The 20,091-nt window shown below is 46.7% G+C and overlaps 1 protein-coding gene across 10 annotated transcripts in view; it reads right to left on the minus strand.

Moving 5' to 3' along the window:
* The window catches only part of PDGFB (platelet derived growth factor subunit B), a 36,995-nt gene that overhangs the window by 9,175 nt on the left and 7,729 nt on the right, over positions 1–20,091 (minus strand). For 6 of the 10 annotated variants that reach the window (XM_039514375.1, XM_039514366.1, XM_039514391.1 and 3 more), the window contains 2 exons: positions 13,556–14,481; positions 1,198–1,294 (listed from right to left, as the gene is read on the minus strand). In XM_039514375.1, the coding sequence (XP_039370309.1) occupies positions 1,198–1,294; positions 13,556–13,645 (187 nt within the window). In that variant the 5' untranslated portion in view covers positions 13,646–14,481. Of the gene's footprint in view, positions 1–1,197; positions 1,295–1,713; positions 1,722–11,598; positions 11,777–13,555; positions 14,657–20,091 lie in introns of those variants that run through there. The other 4 variants (XM_039514409.1, XM_039514418.1, XM_039514436.1 and 1 more) reach the window with 3 other exon arrangements.

A 20,091-nucleotide genomic window follows, 5' to 3' on the forward strand; every position in this document is an offset into this window, starting at 1 on the left:
GCTGCCCCATTGTGTGGCTCATGGACGCAGAAGAAGAACTGGGGGGCGGGGGGAACCTCGTCGCCTCTTTTTAAGGAAAACAATAGCAGCCCACAGCTGGTTCTCTCCCCCCTTCCCCGTCCCCTCCCAGGCCATTTTGAAAGGGAGCGGGAGCGGGAATGCTTTTGAGAACGTGCCAGTGGTCCGACTGGCATAGGAAACAAAAGCAGGAAATTCTGTTCCCCCGTAGATAGTGTCTCGGCAAGGATTACAAAGCTACAAACAGACAAAACACAAGAGAGAAGGAGAGGGGGGTGGAGGGGGACGGGCGGGAGCAGAGGTTAGAATAGAATGGAATTCACTCTGAAGAGACCGTTTATAAATAAATTCCTGATCCAGCCTGGCGACCGTGACACATGGTCCCATTCCCACACGTGCCAATCCCTCCACACTTTGCTCCCTGGGCTGCTGCTGCTGCTCTGTGACTTCAGTCCTGGCCAGGGGTTCCCAAGCACGGCAAACTCTGAACTATTACCCACAGAAAATGGCAAAGCAATTCCAACCCCACCACCAGCTTAGTCGGCCTGACACAATCCCATGTCCTTCTTCCCTTTTCTATCATCTCATAGAAGGGTCTACCTGGGAACCAGTCCAAACACCTGCCTGTGCCCCTCCCTATCTATTCTACTTGGGGACCAGCTCTCTCATCCCCTCTCTCCCTGCACATATTCCCACCTGCTCCTAGATGAGTGCTATCAGCTCACCTGGCCCACTCCCAACCACCCACTAGTCTGTCTTTTTGTCTTCCCATGGATCAGTCTATTCATCCACTTGTGCATCTCCTCAAAGCCCACTTCATTCATTCATCTATGTGCCTTTGCATCAGCCCATGAGCTAGTTCACTCACCCGCTTGTGCGCCTCTTAATCTACTCATGTTCCACTCCAACCACCTCTCTGGGCATCTCCTAGCTCAGAAGCTTGCTTGGGTTTTTCTCATGCTCCTCATTCCATGCACCAGGCTATTTAAATCTCCCCAGCACCCAGCCCTATTGTAACTGAGTTTTGCAGTATAGCTTGATAGACTGGCACCTAGAGACTAACATGTTTCCATATTTAGAGTGAGTACGCCTTGCCAGTGTACCTGCTGGAAAAAGAGAGGTACTCCCACCATGAGATTTAAGGAAGGAAGAGGAGTGTTTGGTGTAGAGGAGATTTACCTACGGAGTCTATCTGCAGGGCACGCTGGAGGTCACTCCTGGAGCGCACCGAGCTGTCACTCATTATCTTGTAAATGTCTTCTGGGATGGGGTCCCCCTACCAGACAATAACAAAGTAGGAAACAAGTGTTACACAGGTATTGAATGCCAATCCTGCACAAACAGCTCTAATTATGGTGAGGAAGGGGAAGGTGGCAGTGGGAGGGAGAGGTAGGGAACCAGCCAAATGGAGAGAGGAAAGCTGCCATGAAAGTGTGGGATGGGAAATCTGAGAGGAGGAAAGTGAGAGAAACTCTGCCTCTTACAAAGTGGTCTGCGGAATGTAGTCTGCAATAGCATTACACGCTGAAGAACCCTAAATACTTTGCCAACAGTCAGGGAAGTTTCATTATAAAGGGATAGATTGTGTGACATCACCAGGTGGCTGGCAGTCCTGGTGCATACAGTACCAGAGTAGTTTTAAAAATATCAGCGAAAACCTTCCCAATATTTCCCTCTGTTATGAAACTCACTCACATGATCTATCAGATGTTCTGCGGGTTTTGTTTGTTTTTAAATCCCATTGGCCAATTATGTGCATATCTGGGCACTGTTAAAAAAAAGGAGTGGAAAGGGAGACTGGATCCTCTTTCACAGACCAATTTGCTACTCCTGTTTGATCCAGCAGCAAAGTCACAAACTCTGCAGTATGACATCACAGTTATTTCCATGGTGTTGGGCTGTGATGTCATAATAATTGGATTTCAATGTCATAAACCTTGAATGCTGACATTACAAACACCAGGTTACAGGTCAAATTCAGAGCTTGTGTAAATGAGTGCAATTCCATTGAGCTCAGTGAAATCTCAGCCACTTACACCAACTCGGAATTGGTCCCTGTGACTGCCCTGCAGGACTACAGAGTAGAGGCATGGGAAAGCAAGTACTTATTAAAACACGTTTCCAAAATAATAGGAACAGAAACAGAGAAAAGTATTACCCGACTGTTTGGTTAGCTCCATGCTCTCTTTATTCTGGAGTACTCATGTGTGAAAAGTTGGCCTTTCAGCTGCTTGCCTAATTGGGTTGTTGTGCAGTGAGTGGTAGCTGAGCCCCGGCCCGGTGTCCCTCAGTGGGCTGCCCCGTTGTAACTGAGAGGAGAATTTGGCCCCATGTGTTAATGAAATGTAGGGTTTTTCAATGTTTTATGATTATTAGTGAGATGCATGTACCTGGGCTCTGGTGAATGCTCTCTTACCGAGGTTATTCTTTGCTCAACCGCTTTCAGGGTATAACATTTCATTTCAGTTTAGTGCTGGGGAAAAGTGCCAGATTGATGACTCTAGAGACAATGACTCCTCTGTTTATCCACAGAGCAGGTACCACACAGGCAATGGTAATGCACGTTTCACCCCACATGCTGTTCCCCCTTCCCTGTTACCAGTGGGCTTCAGATCTGACCTTTAGGGACCATTTTTAGGGATGAGAAGAGAAGTGCAATTTCCCGGCCCACTAAATCCTTGGACTTTCTGCTGAGGCTGCCAATAAGGGAGCCAGCTAATGCCAGTTTTCGTGGGTTTTTTTGTGATGTAGGCATCTTCCCACAAGACACACAGCTGAGAGGCCATAAACTCATGTCATTCAGGGGCCACCAAACAGCTGTCATATGATGATGACTTCTGATAATTACCAAGCTGGATCTGGGTTGGAACTAGGGTGACCATCTTTTCAAAAGGCAAAAGCAGGACACATGCAGGAGCTCTGCCCCCCTCTTTGGCCCTGCTCCTGTCCCTCCTCTTCCCCTGAGTTCCCACCCCTTGATCCTCCTCTTCTCCCCTGAGACCCTGCCCCCTGGCCAGGCCAGGTCAGAACCTGGAACCAGGCAGTGTTAAGAGCTGCCCCAGGAGCCCGGGCCACTGTGAGGAGTCCCAGACCCTGCACATGCCCTCAGCGGGGTATGTGTTTGCCCGAGAGCAGTCTCCAGCCCATGCCCCTGTCCCCTGGGGCACGCCGCCCTGGGAAGGTGGAGGGTCTGGGTATTCCCCACAGTGGCTGGAGTCCCTGGGCAGCTCTTACCATGGCCCAATTCCAGCTTCTGGCCTGGCCAGGGGGCAAGGCCTCAGGGGGGAAGAGGAGGAGCAGGGGGAGGGACCTTGTGGTGAGGGAGGGCCAAGGCCCACCTCAGCCCCCTCTCCCCCCCCACCCCCATGAAGAGGCTGGTGCTGCCTCCGAGCCTTGGGCAGGTGCAGAGTGGCGCTGCAGGGAATGCAGGACAAATGCTGTCCTGGAGTCATTCAACCCACAACCGGGACTTGAACTCTGCATTTCAGAACTGCAATTCGGGACAGATGGTCACCCTAGTTGGAACCAGTGACCTAGATGTGAAAGGCTCTGTATTCCTCCTGTATGGTACTATTTTTGTATCACACACACGGGAGTTTATAGTAGAAAATGGATTGTTTGTGAGTCCAAGTATTTGTAACCTGAGCTCAGAATTGATTTTTAATGTTTTCACCTGTCAAGAAATGCATCTGTGGATGAATGTTGCACTGTACAGATGACTCTGGTCCTTCCTGATACTTAATACATGTAGGAAATTAGACTTTATTTTAAACTCTCTGGCACTTGCTGGGGTCAGCAGGCAGGTGCTACACGACTGCACGACTTCGGTGGAATTAGTGGGAAGAGGAGAGATGCAACCTTGCTAGCTAGGGAGGAGGAGGAGAGAAAACTGGAGGAGCATTTATGGATCAGTGCTCTGCAGAGGGATTGCAAAAGCAGGCCCACTCACTGGGGACCGGATTACAGGAATTAGCTCCACTCTCTGATCACAGAAGGAATTTTAGGTGCCAAGTTTTTCCTGTCGCAGATGCTATCAGTTTGACTAAAGCATGTCAGCACGCCCAGGCTGTAGGCCTCATTATTCTCTACCTGTATCTCTGAAGCACCTCTGGCAGTGGGGACTGCATGCCGGGGCTGTGAGGTTTCTTACTTTCTTCCCCATCACAAAGCCAAGTCTGAGAGGGACCTGTGAGAGACTATGCCTGGTTGTGAGGCTTGTTATGCTCTCCCCACCTCTCTGAGTTGGTTCTGTGCGAGGGGAATGCTCACCTAAGATGTCCTAGCATCCCCATGTCACAGAGCCCGGGCTGAGGAAGTTCTGCCAGTAGGAAACTGCACACCTGGTTGCGGAGGGAGGGACCCTTAGAAGCTAAGAAGGGAAGGCACACAATGCAGAAATTACCAGCAAACACAGCCACCTGATTCTGTGATATGGCTGGGAGGAGGGTGGAATGGCAGTGGGAGGTGGAGTCTCCCCATGGGCCAACCAGAGCAGCCAGGGATTTTCCTACAATTGCAGCAAGGGGGGGGAGGTTGGGGGGGTTATTAGTCTAGAGCAGGTTAATGATCTCCTTTTAGCTTTGTGGTAGATCAAAGAAGTCTCTTGTCTTGATGGAGTCCTGGCTGGCTGTCAAGTGCCTGAGGCCTGGCCTTGTGCTGCTGCAAGGCCCTGGAATTCCTACCCCAGTGATTTTGTTCCTCTCTCTGCTCCCACCCTGAGTTCCTCCCTTCCCCAGGTTCTGTACTTGCATCCACAGCCATCACGCTAGAGACTTGCAGGCAGACACACACTGACGGACGCATACACGCAAGCACGCTTCTTTGATTGTTTAACATTGTCACATGATTTTGGTGCTCATGAAAGCAAGAGATGTACAGTGCTGGGCAGGTGCTGGGCAAGCCAGTGGGGTCTCCTCAGTGGCGGCTTTGCCTGCCCTATGTTGAGGCAGAACAGTGTGATGGTAAGTTCTAAGCACGTCTCTATTATGTGTCAGATTTTCCTCCATACTTTCAGATGTCAGCAGCCTTGGCTGATGCAAAACGAATCCACGTGCAGCTCTGCTAATGTTCTACGTATAGCTCAGTCCTGTCCTACAGTCCCCCTCTGTTATTTCAGTCTGAGACCCCCTCACAACTCTGCCCATGCCCCTCAGTCCTGACTGGGAGCCCAGATCTATTACAGTCCTTGGCCCTCTGCTATGGTAAGATTTGAACCCCAAGATGCCAAGGGGGAAACCCAAATGCATTAACTCACTGTAAAAAAAAAAAAAAAAAAAAAAAGAGGAGTCCTTGTGGCACCTTAGAGACTAACAGATTTATTTGGGCATAAGCTTTTGTGACTTTTTGTGACTCTCTCCCTCCCCTGCACTTGTGGACATGTACACTGAGTAGGGCAATCTACCATAGAGCCAACCCGTGTTGGGGTGGGGAGGGAAGAGGGAGTGCTGCAGAGGCCAGTTCACTGCTCTGGGGTTAGAAATATGTACGCCGGGCTGTATGGAAAACAGGTTAGATTCCAGGTCCTATTCCCTGGGCCGTCAGGAGCTGGGAGTGCTGAAAAGTGTGATCAGTCTCTGCAAGGGCAGTGAATGGAGCATGCATTGCCATTCTGCAGTGATCCCTATGGCTATTCATGGCTTCCAACAGATTGCAGCTCATTCCTCCTCATTTAATAGCACAGCAAATGCATGGCCCCGAGGGAGCAAAGATTGTGAAACTGAGAGGAAAGGATTGAGAAAGACCCTTGGGGCTTGGAGAAAGAAATTCCTCCCCTCCTTTTTAGGCTGTGATTCTGCATATCCGGGTAGTGCCACATAAATGGCACAGGAGAGAGGATGGAAGGGAAGACCCTCTGATTTGGGGGAGGAAAATGCAGAAAGGCGCTGAGCTCTCTGCCCTTCTCCCTGGGAAAGGGGGTAGGTTATGAAACTCCCCAGCCACCTCATTGCTGATCAGAACAGAGGGGTCACAGTGCCAGGGATGGGTTGATAGCCACTGTGTCATTATACCATGGTGGGTGCATGAAGGATGAAAAGAGCAAGGTACGAAAAGAAGAAGTTTCTCTTTACCTCAAACTCAGATTGGGGATGGTGAGGGGAGACACTGTGACATTCCTCAGCGTGGAGTAAGACGGGCGAGTCCCAGCAGAGCCTGGCAAGAGACTCATTCTGACTTAACCCCAGGGGCTGTTGGTTCCTTGGCTGGGCAGATGCATTTAACCCTTCCAGTGCCACGCCCAGCTATGGGTAACCTCTTAGGAATCCTTCCACCCATCCCCCAGGGACCAATTTTGCTCTCTCACAAGTCAGGGAAAACCCCTTCATCTCTCCCAGAATCCATTCCACGTGGGCACAAAAATATTGTTTAGGTTCTGCTCCCTAAAACATCCCATTCAGTCTTTGCTAACTTGATTCCAGTGACACAGTCTCGCCCTCTATGTTCTAACCATCTACTAGCACCAGTCTCACCCACCCATCCCCTGACATGAAGAGGAGGCATACAGTCCCCAGCCCCCAAGTAACAGCAGCCTCTGGGCAAAGTAATGGAAAAATTTGCCCATCAGCACAACATGTATAAATAGTGTCGGAAATACCGTAAGAGACAGTCATTCTCTCCCGGCCTACACATCAGCTGATGGGGAGAGATAGACCCACGCTGATCACCTTGTCATTTCCACGGGCTTACCCAAGACATGTGACCCATCCTGAAATTCACTGCCATGGTTGCACCATTTCACTCCCGCAAGAAGATGTAAATTAGAGATGGGCCGAAACTAGGACTGTTTAACAGCCCCACCCCATTCTTTGGGAGATGGACTACAAAATGCGCAGGCCCAGCCAATGGAAATTTACAAAAACCAAAGCCACGCCTGGTTTAGCCCATCTCTCTAAAGGTTGCAAGGCAATTATGATGACCCACAGGGAAAATGCATATAGGTTAGCATCCTTGCTTCCCAACTGGCAAATACCTTCCCACTTCCACACTCCCCTTGGAAGGGCTCCCAGGCCTTAAAGATGGGTGTGATTGGAGAAGTAGAGGGACCAAAAGGACTCCACTTTACAGCTCAGATCTTTCCAAATCAGATGCAAAGCCAGTGTTTCTAGTGACCTTTCCCCTGACATTGTTGAGAAAGATGGGAGTTCAGGATCAAGTAGTTCCTCCCTTTACAGGCAGTGAGGAATCATCATGCATGCTGCTTTTACAGTGCCTGCCGTTAAGCAGTCAGTTAAGAGTTTCAGGAGCTTCTGCAGGTTGGTGGAGAGGGGGACAGTGACAGGGCTGTGAATGTGGGTTTGGGTAGGGAAATTCCATCAGGGCGCTGAATGGAGGCAGGGGTGTGTCCTCTCAGGCAGGCGCCATCTTCAGCCTGGTGAGGGAGGTGAGAAATGCCATCACAGTCCCTCCAAAAAAACCTACTGCTGGGGGCCAGCATTCCTGAGTTCTGACATCACCAGACAGTATTAAAGCAGTGCCCAAACACTGTGTGTGTGCGCGAACGCACGCGTGTTGGTGCACATGTGCGTGAATACACCTCTCACAATGCATAGAAATGGGCACATTTCTTTTTTTCCCTCCCTGCCAACATAGATGATGTTTCATGTTTAGTGCGCGAGGTGGAAATATACTCGCCTACTCAAACAAACACAACCGCTGGGCAGCCCACAGCACCAACTGCTTCCCTTTTGTGGTCTGGGTAAGAGAAGAGAGAGCCACAAGGAGTAAAGGATACCTCATACCCTGTTTTACGTCCATCCCGTCCCCTGTGCCCACACGGGGAGAGACTAAAATGAGGAAGAGAGAAATGATGCAAAGCAGGAGGTGATGTTTTGGGGCAGAGCATTCCTGTCTCCTGCCCATGTTCCAAGCCAGGATTCAACCCACTTGTTTGTCATCCTCCCACTGGGTACGTTCTGGTGCAGTTGCAGTTATGTGGGGGGGCAATATTAGGGGTCTTTTGCCTCCCTCACTCCTTTGTGGAGTCAGATACTGATAAATGACAGTGCAGAGGCCCGAGGATCAGGGAGAGTCCCTTCCCCTCGACCACATCTCCCCTGGCAGGAAAAACAGCTCCAGGGTTGGAATGGAAAAGAGAGCTTGGTTTCCATTTGGGGAAATACAAAAGCTGCCCTCATCACATGGGTTCAATGGATCAAACTTGTCATCTGACCCCAGTTCCCATGGCGTGTTTTCTCCTAAGCAGTCTATGTGTGTGGGGGTGGGCGATAGTTGAGGGGGTAATTGCATGGTGTATATATGTGTGGATGTATGTATGCTCAGGAATAAGATGACATGCTTGCATTAAGATGTCTCTCTGGTGCACAGATGGATATCTCTAACCTAATTTAATAGAACCAGCAAGATGTGCACATGCCTTAACTTGTTGTGTCAGGTCTGAATTCAGACTGTAGGCTTCTCAGGGCAGGGTCTGTGCCTTTACTTGTTTCTGCAAATGCCTTGCATACTTTGGGGGTGCTCAGAAATATAATAATAATGTTTGTATGATACATGCATGTGTATATTTACATGCAGATTTGCATAGGTGTGTATTTGTATGATGAATGCTTTGTTGGGGAGGGATTTGCACAGAGGATGGGGTGTTTAATGTATCCATGGATGTGTGTCTTTGCATGAGGCTGTGGGGGAGGGGGAGGCACAATTTAGAGGGCTTATTAGTTCCCAAGGCATTCTAGCACAGTAATGGATAAACTCTGCCTTTTCAACCAAGACAGCTTTAGCCAGGCCTCTACTTTCCTTAGAGCTGCCCGTTGATTCCAGTTCAGAGCTTTTGTGAGTTCAGACAGGGGAGAAAAGAACTACAATGTTTGCCCGTCCACAGCCCAAAGATGCAGCCTCTTTGTGACTTTCCAGGGAAATGAGGGTTCTCCTGACTCTAATGCTCCATTTTCACTGATAAAATATGACTCCTTTCTTTCCCATTCCTGTCAGGCAGTGCTGTAGACAGAGGTGTCGCTTAGTGATCTGAGCATATAATTTCTGTTCCTTACTTTGACCACCTGTAGCCTTAGGTAAATTATTTAGGCCAAAAATTTCAAGCCAGGGTTCTTGAAGTTAGGCACCTAAAATCTTACATAAAATGAGGTGTGGATTTCAGAGGTGTAGCACACCCACATTGATGTCTCTGGTTGTTGTGGCTGAATATCAGACCACTTCTATTTCAGTATCCAAAAGGGTGCTTAATTTTGAGCATCCAAGAGTCTGTCCTTTCCATGCCACAGTTTCCCCTTTCTAAAATGAGGAACATAAGAATGGCCATACTGGGTCAGATCAAAGGTCCATCTATCCCAGTTTCTTGTCTTCCAACAGTGGCTGATCCCTGATGCTTCAGAGGAAATGAACAGAACAGAGCAATTTATCAAATGATCCATTCTATTGTCCAGTCCCAGCATCTGGCAGTTAGAGGTTTAGGGACACCGAGAGCATGGAGTTGCATTCCTGATGATCTTGGCTAATAGCCATTGATGGACTTATCCTCCATGAATTTATCTAATTCTTTTTTGAACCCGGTTATACTTTTGGCATTCACAGCATCCCCTGGCAATGAGTTCCACAGGTTGATTGTGCTTTGTGTGAAGTAGTACTTCCTTTTGTTTGTTTTAAACCTGCTACCTATTAATTTCATTGTGTGCCCCCTGGTTCTTGTGTTATATGAAGAGATAAATAACACTTTCTTGATCACTTTCTCCGCACCGTTCATGATTTTATAGACCTCTATCATATTCCCCTTTAGTAATCTGTTTTTTACGATGAATAGTTCAAATCTTTTTAATCTCTCCTTATATGGAAGCTGTTCCATACCCCTAATTTTTGTTGCCCTTCTCTGTACTTCCCCAATTCTAATATATCTTTTTTGAGATGGGGTGACCAGAGCGGCGCACAGTATTCAAGGTGTGGGCATACCATGGATTGATATAGGGGCATTATGATTCTGTCTTATTATCTATCCCTTTCCTAATGGTTCCCAATATTGTTAGCTTTTTTTGACTGCTGCTGCACATTGAGTGGATGTTTTCAGAGAACTATCCATGACTCCAAAATCTCTTTCTTGGGTGGTAACAGCTAATTTAGACCCCATCATTTTTATGTATAGTTGGGATTAGGGTTTCCAATGTACATTATTTTGCATTTATCAACACTGAATTTCATCTGCCATTTTGTTGCCCAGTCACCCAGTTTTGTGAGACCTCTTTGTAACTCTTTGCAGTCTGCTTTGGACTTAACTATCTTGAGTAATTTTGTATCGTCTGCAAATTTTGCCACCTCACTGTTTACCCCTTTTCTCAGATAATTTATGAATATGTTGAACAGCACTGGTCCCAGTACAGATCCTTGGGGGACCCCACTATACCTCTCTCCACTGTGAAAACTGACCATTTATTCCTGCCCTTTGTTTCCTATCTTTTAACCAGTTATTGATCCATGAGAGACCCTTCCCTCTTACCTGATGACTGCCTACTTTGCTTAAGAGCCTTTGGTTAGGGACCTTATCAAAGGCTTTCTGAAAGTCCAAGTACTATATCCACTGGATCACCTTTGTTCACATGTTTGTTGATCCCCTCAAAGAATTCTAATAGATTGGTGAGACATGATTTCCCTTTTACAAAAGCCAAGTTGACTCTTCCCCAACATATTGTGTTCATCTATGCATCTGATAATTCTTTTCCTTACTATAGTTTTGACCAGTTTGCCTGGAACTGAAGTTAGGTTTATAGACCTGTAATTGCCAGGATCACCTCTGGAGCCTTTTTAAAAATTGGTGAGACCTTAGATATCTGCCAGTCATCTGTTACAGAGGCTAATTTAAGCAACAGGTTACTACATACCACAGTTAGTAGCTCTTCAATTTCATATTTTAGTTCCTTCAGAATTCTTGGGTGAATACCATCTGGTCCTGGTGACCTATTAGTGTTTAATGTATCAGCTTGTTCCAAAACCTCCTCTATTTACACTTCAATCTGGGACCATTCCTCAGATTCATTACCGACAAAAATGGCTCAGGTGTGGGAATCTCCCTCACATTCTCTGCAGTGAAGACTGATGCAAAGAATTAATTTAGCATCTCTGCAAGGGCCTTGTCTTCTTTGAGTGCTCCTTTAGCACCTATATTGTCCAGTGGCCCCCCTGATTGTTTGGCAGGCTTCCTGCTTCTGGTGTACTTTAAAAAATTTAGCTCTCAGTTTGTGTCTTTTACTAGTTACTCCTCAAATTCTTTTTTGCCCGCCTATACTCTCACACTTGACTTGCCAGAGTTAATGTTCCTGTTTTTCTCAGTGGGATTTGACTTTAAATTATGTCTTTTTGTCTCTTAACTGCCTCGTTTACTCTGGTGTTGAGTCATGGTGACATTTTATTGGTCCTCTTACTGTTGTTGTTTTGAACTGCGCTTAGAGTACCTGACAGAGGGGCTACGGGGATTAATAAATTAAGGCTTGCCCCGTTCTCTAAAAAAGGTAAAGTGCTATCTAGCTGCTAAGTATGATGGTTATTACTTTCCCCGGAGCTGTTCCAGATAGAGCTGTGGCAGCCTGTGGAGGAGTTAGCAGGAGCGTGATGTTGATTTACCCTCATTAAAAGGAAAGAAATAGTGGTGTAGTGGGAACTCCTGCAGTTTGGGAGGGAGAGAAGGCGGACAGAGTTTTGGGCCGACGTCCTGGAATGAATCTGTGCTGGTTTTTCTCAGGCTGATCACCACCCGTGCTGGGGAAGCCCTTCCTCCCTCCCGCTTGGCTGTATTTGGTTTGGCTCGGGGCAGTGAGACTGGCACAGTGAGTGACTGCAGCTGTAGAAAGGGTGGGGCCCGAAGTGCACCTGCCCCTCCCCCCGATAGGTGAGGCATTGGGGGGGGGCGGTGTCCCCCGCTGGCACCGCAAGGCAGGAGCGAGCGGAGGTGGGTGAAAGCTGCATGACGACTCGCAGGAGCCCGGAGAACAAAAGGAGAATTCTTTCCACGAGCTGGTGGTCAAAACAACCTGCCTTGGCTGGGGCCCAGCTCCCAGCTTTCCAACTCGGCTAGGCTCACCTCCACGTTAACCCCCTCCTGCCTCGCTCCCTGTGCCACGCCCGCCGCCCTTTGGGCATTTTCGGGGGGGCTGTGTTTTTTTTCACATTGCGCCTGTTTATACTGGGCTGGGTCCTGCCCTGGGCTCTCTATGAATAACTCTATTGCAGAAGTACGAGTCCTCTCTTCTCGTGCTGTTCCTGTCGCTCCCAGACTAAATTCTTTGCTGTTGCCAGCTCGCTGCAAGGAGGAGCAAACTCATCCAACTTGATTTCTTCAGCCGTTTTTATTTGTAATTACCCCCCTGCAGCTGTGCATTTCCAGCCAACCTGCTGCGGCTCTCCCGCCCTATGTCCTGACCCTCTGGAGACGCACGCTTACTCCTGCGGACACACACCGCGCAGCATGCTGAGGGTCGGACCCAATTAAGTTACACTGGTGTAAGAGAGACCAGAGTCCCAAGAGACGGGCACAATGTGTTCGAAGAAATCTCGGGGGGGGGGGGGGATAAAACCAGGAAAGCAAAAGAGAGGACGTGGGTTCCTTTAAGAACCCTCCCTCCCCCACAAACCTCTCTCTAGTCTCTGCAAATCGTTACAATCTTCCCTTCCTCTTGGGTGTTTGTTCAGAACTGATAGGAGGATCCCTGCTGCAGCTCCCGGCCCCGAACAGCCGGGGAACACGCTGCTGCTGCAGCTGCAGCCAAGCAACCAGGGCTAGAATTCAGCTGCAAGAACTCAGGGAGCTCCCCACTTCCACTCAGCCTGACCTCCCAGCGTGAGAGAGACATAAATCTTGAACGACACCAGAGCTCTTTCATTCCGTCTGACTCCACCAGCATCGTGAGATGGACCGCAAGCGCCTTCTGTAACTACTGGGGGCTCTCTCCTTCGGTCAACTCCCCCGCCCCCATTGCAACAGGTACCCCAGGCTCCTTCTTGAACTGCCAGACAGGCTCATCCCTGTTTAATTCCAGCAGAACCCATCTTGAAGATCCCCACCCGGAGGTCTGAGATGCCATTGGATTACATATTTTCTCTGGGGAGTGGTGGGAGAAGGTGTTTCCCCCTACAAACAGCTAGCCAGCAGGGCAAGGGCTAGCCATGGTGCGCTGCAGAAAGAGGTTTGTTAGTTTTAAAGACCAAAACTCATAAATGCATGAGAGATTAAGAAGCTGCAACTGCTACATTTGGCCAGGATGAATGGCCATCTATGAATCCAGAGTCAAAACTGACCCCTTCTCCCCAGCTCCCTTTTACCTGTCAGTTCAGCGGCTTAAATGTTGCTTGTTTAACAGTATTTATTTCCCCCTTATTCATTTTCTTGCCTTTTAAAAACTAAGATAAAGGACAATTATAATAACCTGCAAATGTACAACTGTTCCCACAGATACAATGAAACTTGACAGAGAAACACCTATAAGGAGTTCTTTCTCACTCTGCTCTGTATACTTTATCCTGGGTCTAAAGTCACCAGATATTGATTGTTCTCAGTTGTAAAATAAAATGGTTTGACACTCACCTCAGTGCTGATGAGAGGCAGGTACCAGAGAGACATGAAGATCAATCTGAAATCCATACCGACTTTGAGCCCCAAAAGTTCCAGACACATTGAAGGACAGACTTTAAAAGAAATAATAAATTCCCACGCTTAGGCAAAGAGGTGAGAGAGGCAGGCTCTGCTTACAGTTTGGCTCCAGCCTTGCCTTCTGCACACAGGGCTCTGCACTTCTTCATTTTCCTTTCCAAATTATTTTCTCTCGTCTCCCACAATCATGGAGTGGGGAAGAAAGGGTTAAAAAACAGGGACTTTATTTTTTAAAAAGTAAATCTTGGTTACTTGTCTGCCCCTTTCTCTGCCTCATCAGCCAGCAGGAATATAGGAGAGGTGTATAAATAAACTAAAAAGGCAGTCCCCCCAAAAATGTATGCATCCAAAGTCTGTCTGTCTTCCCCCCTCTCCACAAGAAATCTTTCAGTATTTCCTTTTATCGGATGGTCCACACACTTTATCTTTTTCCTTCTTAATTTTTGTTCTTTAAAAAATAAAAAAGACCCACACAAAAAGGTAAAAATGTTTTGCAATGTTTTCCAAAAAACCCAAGTCTTAAACAAAGTTTTCCTAAATGTTTATACAAAATCCGAAAATAAATCTTCTTTCTTAATTTTTTTTGTTGGTTTAATTTTTTTTAATAATGTTTTTCTTCCTCTGGCATATTTTTTAAAAAAGTTGTTTTTAAGTTGAATTTTTTTCTCATAAATTATTTTCTGGTTTCAGTGTCTTTTCTTTCAAAATGTTGCTGGTAGTTTGGTTGTATGTGAGGTCTGATTTGTTTGGTTTGGTTTTGCAGACAGCTGAGCAAATGTCTTGGCTGGATTCTGTGTGTGTGTTGAGTCTTGATAAGTCTCAGCGGTGCTGCTGCTGCTGCCGCCGCCGCCTCTTATGCTCTGTTGCAACAAGAAAAAAGGTAAAATCAAGTGGGAGGAAAGAGAGTAGCAGGGAGAGAGCTGATGGGTCTCTATTTTAGTCTGCAAGAAAGAGAATAAGGTGGCACCCTTTCAGCTGTTCTTTTAAAGGAGAAGAGAGAGGGGTGGAGACAGCTAGCAGCAACTCCTTTCTTGGCTGTATATCAAAGACAGAGAAAAAAAATCTAATAAGGCACTGACAATTCAATATTCACCAAAATAAAAAAGACCCTCAATAATAAACATAATTTATATTGGTGATGTCCCTATACTCACATAGAAGTGGGGAGAGAAATTCCTTCAGGAGTGAGAGAGAGATAAGGAGAAAGGCATTCCCAGCAGAGCAGTGGATACTTTTGGCCCAAGACTAAGACTTTCACTGTTGCAACTCTCAGCATTTTTTCCCCTGCCCTGCCATCCCGCTTGCTCTGGAGGGAGATATCATTTTAATATCTTCAATCTCTTTGTGTGCAGAAGAAAGCCAAAAAAATTCAAACATCGTTACAACAGAATTTGTGTTGCTCTTGGCACTAAAAGGAATTTTGCCGCATGATTATCTCTACATGTAATAAACATCCGAAGGGAAATTAAGCAAGGAGGTATTTGCTGGGGGAAGCAAGAGGGTTAGTTAACAGGTGAATTCAAGATAAAGTCATATCATGACTTCTCATAAACTCATGCCTTCTTGTAAACTCACATGTTCTCTTCATGAACAAAATGACACACTTAACACACACACATGCAAATCACACGTGCTTTCTCACACACTCATGTGCTTTCTCACACACTCATGTACTCTCTTTCAAAGACATACCCACCCATGCTCTCTCCTACCCACAGCCTTATACACTCACACACACAAACTGCATGCTCTTTAACACTCTCACTCTTGACATATGCACAACCATATGCATACTCTGACGGAGTAATGCAATCAGAGATACTCACAGGCACTCTCTCACACTATCAACACAATTAGACACCCATAATCACATACTCATGCGTCCTGACAGACACATCCACATGCTCTTCTCTCTCACCTGCACAAACACACTCACACATTTGGAGCTAAGGTGCTTGCTCTTGTGATTTCTCCGATAGAGAATTTCAGCTTCATACCCCAGGGGTCCCAGGGCACTGTACGCAGCAGAGAGAGAGATCCCGATGGCACAGCGACAGCCTAGGCAAAGACCCCAGCCATTCTCTGGTCAGCAATGGTATGAATGTAGCGGCAGCTATTAGAACCCCATTCACTGAGGGAAGGGATGCTGGTTAAGATGCTGGAGTTACTCTTCTAGAAGTGCCCTGTGATCTTTAACTTCTCCATGATCAGCAACCACAAGAGATGGGCAGAAGGGTGTCCAGTGTAATGTCTCCTCTGCAGTGTGAGGCCCTGGACATCACAACTCTTCCCAGCTTAGCTATTCATACCTAAAGGGCCTGACTTTGAGCTCATATTCTCTGGTGTAAATCAGGAACCTGTGGAATACCTGACTGCAGAATCAGATTCTCCGTATCTACGTCTCCTATAACAATACAGCAATCCCCTCTGCTCCCTGCTTCCAAGAGAAATGTAACCTAACTCACAAAAGCATAATATTCACATAGAAAGGCTGGGCAAAGCTAAGTGCTCTGACTTAGCAAGGTACATGGGCCGCCTTCATCCTAAACCAGGAAGCAAGAGGCCAGATTCTCTGCTGGTGTAAAGTCATCAGAGCTATGCCAGTTTACACCAGCTGAGGATCCAACCCATGGCACACAGGTGCAGGAGGAAAGGCTTGGGATGGAAGGGTGTTGAATCAGACCCGAGCCTAACTCCAGAACTGAAGCATGGGAAGGCAGTGTCTCATATACCCCTCTGGCATAGTGCCACCTCCCCAATATATCACAGATCTTAAAGGAGCTTTCTCTTAGATCTTCCAGTCACACTCCCCACTAACACCATTAGTGTTACTGCTCCCTTCATTCTCTAGGCCAGTGTTCTCCAAAGTGGGGTGCGCAAGAGGATCCTTGTGGGGGCACGGCAGGAGTAGTGCTTTTTTTTTTTTTTTTCTTTGGCAAAAATGGTAGAGCTGGGGCGGCACAGGGTGCATGCTCAAAAATTTTTTACTGATAGGGGTGCGTGATCAAAAAAGTTTGGAGACCACTGCTCTAGGCATGGTCCACTGACCACCCTAGCTGGGTCCACATCACATCAATCATCACACATATGAACATACAGAGTCAGATCCTCAGCTAGTGTAAATGGGCATACCTGAACTGATTTCAGTAGAGCTACTATGATTTACATCAGCCGAGATTATGGCCCATAGACCCCACTGTCTGCGTCTACTCACCCAGGACTGGACCAGTGTGGGCGTGGGAGCTGAGCACTTTACGTACATCAGTCAAAGCGAGTGGGGCTAAGGACTAAGCTAGCAGGAAGTGCTGCATCTTTTCTCTGAGACACAAGACATTAGGAAATGTTGTACGACTCTAGGGTCTGCCTTGGGGGTACTGGCTTTTCTACATCCAGCTACATTACGTGTAAGGTCGGATGGAAATAAAGTTATTTATTTTGATGTGGATGATGCTGGGGAATTTTTAGAAGCTCAGCAACAGTGAAAAGCTAAATCCTGATTGAATCTTTAAACGACAAGGAAGAGGATGTTTGGAAGTTGACTAATCATCCACCTGTAACCCTGGCTGAAAATAGAACTAAATAATATTCAGAGTTGCTTGGATTTCAGAGGCTATTTATTTGTCTTTTCTGTTTTTAACACCGGGACAGATTTTTCTCTTGTGAAAAAATCTTAACGGTACTGGGCCAAATTCAGATTTGGGCAGATGCAACTCCACTGAGCCCAATACCAATTCACTGGGGCTGCCTCTGCTTACCCCAGCTCTGAACTTGGCTAGTTCTCTGTTCTCTTTATTTCATTGCTTTTACGAAATAGGATTGCTGCTCACCTCATTATTTCCAGAATCGTCACCTTTCTAATGAGGCGATCGCACCTTCTATAAGGACTGCCATGAGACATTCATTGGACTCCAAAGCACTTTGGAGGCCAGTGGCAATGTCATTATGTTGTTATGTCACATCACAACAGTTGGACACTGCATTGTCATTTGCATATTGCAGTGGGATGAGGTTTAGATGCAATGGGATGATGTTGAGTCAAAATGTCATTATATGTCATCATGACTTGACGAGGCAATGTCACAACCTAGTGATGGCTGAGCAGATCCCATCAAACAAGCCACAAATATGACAGCCCTACAGGATCCCTCCATGTTCAATAGCCTGGAGTTTTAATTATGAAGTTTTTTTATTAGAAATTTCCTCCCCTCTTTGAACAATGAAGAATTGCATTCATCGTGCCCCAATCATTTATTTGTTATTGGGAATTGGTTTAACATACACGTAAAAATCCTAAAACAATGTAGATTCCCTAGCACATAAACAGCTTCTCTCTCATCAGCTCAAATGTTGGCAAAAAATTCTCGGCTGGCCACAGATCACATATGCAACATGTGAGTGTTAATAACCTTTTCTGATGATTTTGTAGGGGTAGGAAACAAAACTGGGTTTATAGTGGGAAGCAAGACGCAGCCTGAATTGTGGACACGTCTCAGCCTCTCCATGACGAATGCTACTTAAAATTAATCAATAGAAAAAAATAGGAGGTCTGAAAGTCAGGGTCTAAAGTGGCTCAGTATAGCTGAGTGGGTCTCTTCGGATTGGAATAGCAGGTGATACCGCAGAGCAGGACTGAGATACATTGGCTGAATTGTATGGTAGCCCAGAACAGGAAAACAGAGGGTGCTGCTGCTGAGGATTAGGGTGTATTAGCAGCAGAGGGTGCTGCAGGGTAGTGCACTGGCAGAACTGTGGGGGGAGGGCAGACCTGGGGTTGGAGGAGCATAAGTGGTATAAGCAAGATTGAGATCCATTAGCAAAGCTTGGGTGGGGTTCCCAGGGACAGAAATAGCAGGAGGTAATTTACCATTATTGCAGCCAGATAAATTCATCCCTTGTGTAACTCCATACTTCAGTGAAGTCACAGCTAAAGATGAATTCAGCCCACCTAAATCTTGCTCTCTGACTAGCATGTACCAGGGGCCAGTTCTGATTTCACATCAGTGGTACTCTGTTGGCTTCAGTGGAGTTACTGTAGGTTTACCCCAGTATAAGTATGATCAGAAAAAGGCTACAGTTGTGTCACCTACACCACCATTTGTCATTTGCCCCAGAACATTCCATGGGAGTTGCACCCACTTCCTGAAGGTCAAACTTAGCCCTAAAGGAGTCAGAAAGGAGGCAAGGGAAAGAGGGAAGGAAGGAAGGAGGCAGAGACGGGGTGGGGAACATTGCTTAGAGCAGGGGTCGACAACCTTTCAGAAGTGCTGTGCCGAATCTTCATGTATTCACTCTCATTTAAGGTTTCGTGTGCCAGTAATACATTTTAACGTTTTTAGAAGGTCTCTTTCTATAAGTCTATAATACATAACTAAACTATTGTTGTATGTAAAGTAAATAAGGTTTTAAAAATGTTTTAAAAGCTTCATTTAAAATTAAATTAAAATGAAGAGCCCCCCGGACTGGTGGCCAGGACCTGGGCAGCGTGAGTGCCACTGAAAATCAGCTTACGTGCCGCCTTCGGCACCCGTGCCATAGGTTGCCTACCCCTGGCTTAGAGAAAGAAAAAGCTACAGCTGTTTAGGGTTTGCATATTCTGTCTTTGTGTTGAACTGGAAGGATTACAGGGCCTCTGGGCTCTAATTGCTTTTCAGGTGTTAAATAAAACCTTGGCAGAACAACTACATGACAGAGAGATGCCACCTGGGGAGTTAGTGTTTGGTGTGAGCTGCCAGGACCTCCCAGGGAGTCCCCACTTCCACTGTCACTCACCTGAGCCAGGGTATTCACCCACGAAAGCTCATGCTGCAAAACATCTGTTAGTCTATCTGATAGTAAATCTCTCTCACTCTCCTTAAGGGATCCCTGGCAGTGACTGAATGAAAGAAGTAGTTGGGGAAGGGGACACCATAGGCCAGACCCATGGGACCTTACACAGTTCTTGATACAGAAGGGTTGGGAAAGGGGCTCTTACAATGGTGACTGGCACTACTCACCCACACACACACCTGGGGGGGTGAGGGGAGGATGGGCAACCTCTTTGTCTCTCCGTGGATGTATGAATGAGAGAGAGAGATACAAAGAGAGGATAAGATACAGCAGAGTGGGAGGATTGATGTATACCTCAAACCTACCTGTATGCATGTATTTTTATGTGAGAGAGTGAGAGAATGCACCTCTCACAGTGCGTACATACCCTGCTCTCCCCCACAAGTTTAGGGCAAAGGGTAGCCATCTCCTTACTCTGGCAACATTTTACTATGTGTATGTATCTCCTCCCAGCCCCACTCCCCATCTCTTTCCTGTTTTGATGGAAGGAAAAAATGTTCTGCTTTCCTTCTTTATTTTTCCAGACTGGTGACTAGCATTGGAAAGGAATTTCTCTCCCCCAATATAATAAATAATAATAATATATATATATGACATACATCAGAGCTCATCCTGTTGTTTTTGGATATTAATATATTGCTTTT

The sequence above is a fragment of the Mauremys reevesii genome, linkage group 1 (genome assembly GCF_016161935.1).
Source record: "Mauremys reevesii isolate NIE-2019 linkage group 1, ASM1616193v1, whole genome shotgun sequence".
Classification (NCBI taxonomy): domain Eukaryota; kingdom Metazoa; phylum Chordata; order Testudines; family Geoemydidae; genus Mauremys; species Mauremys reevesii.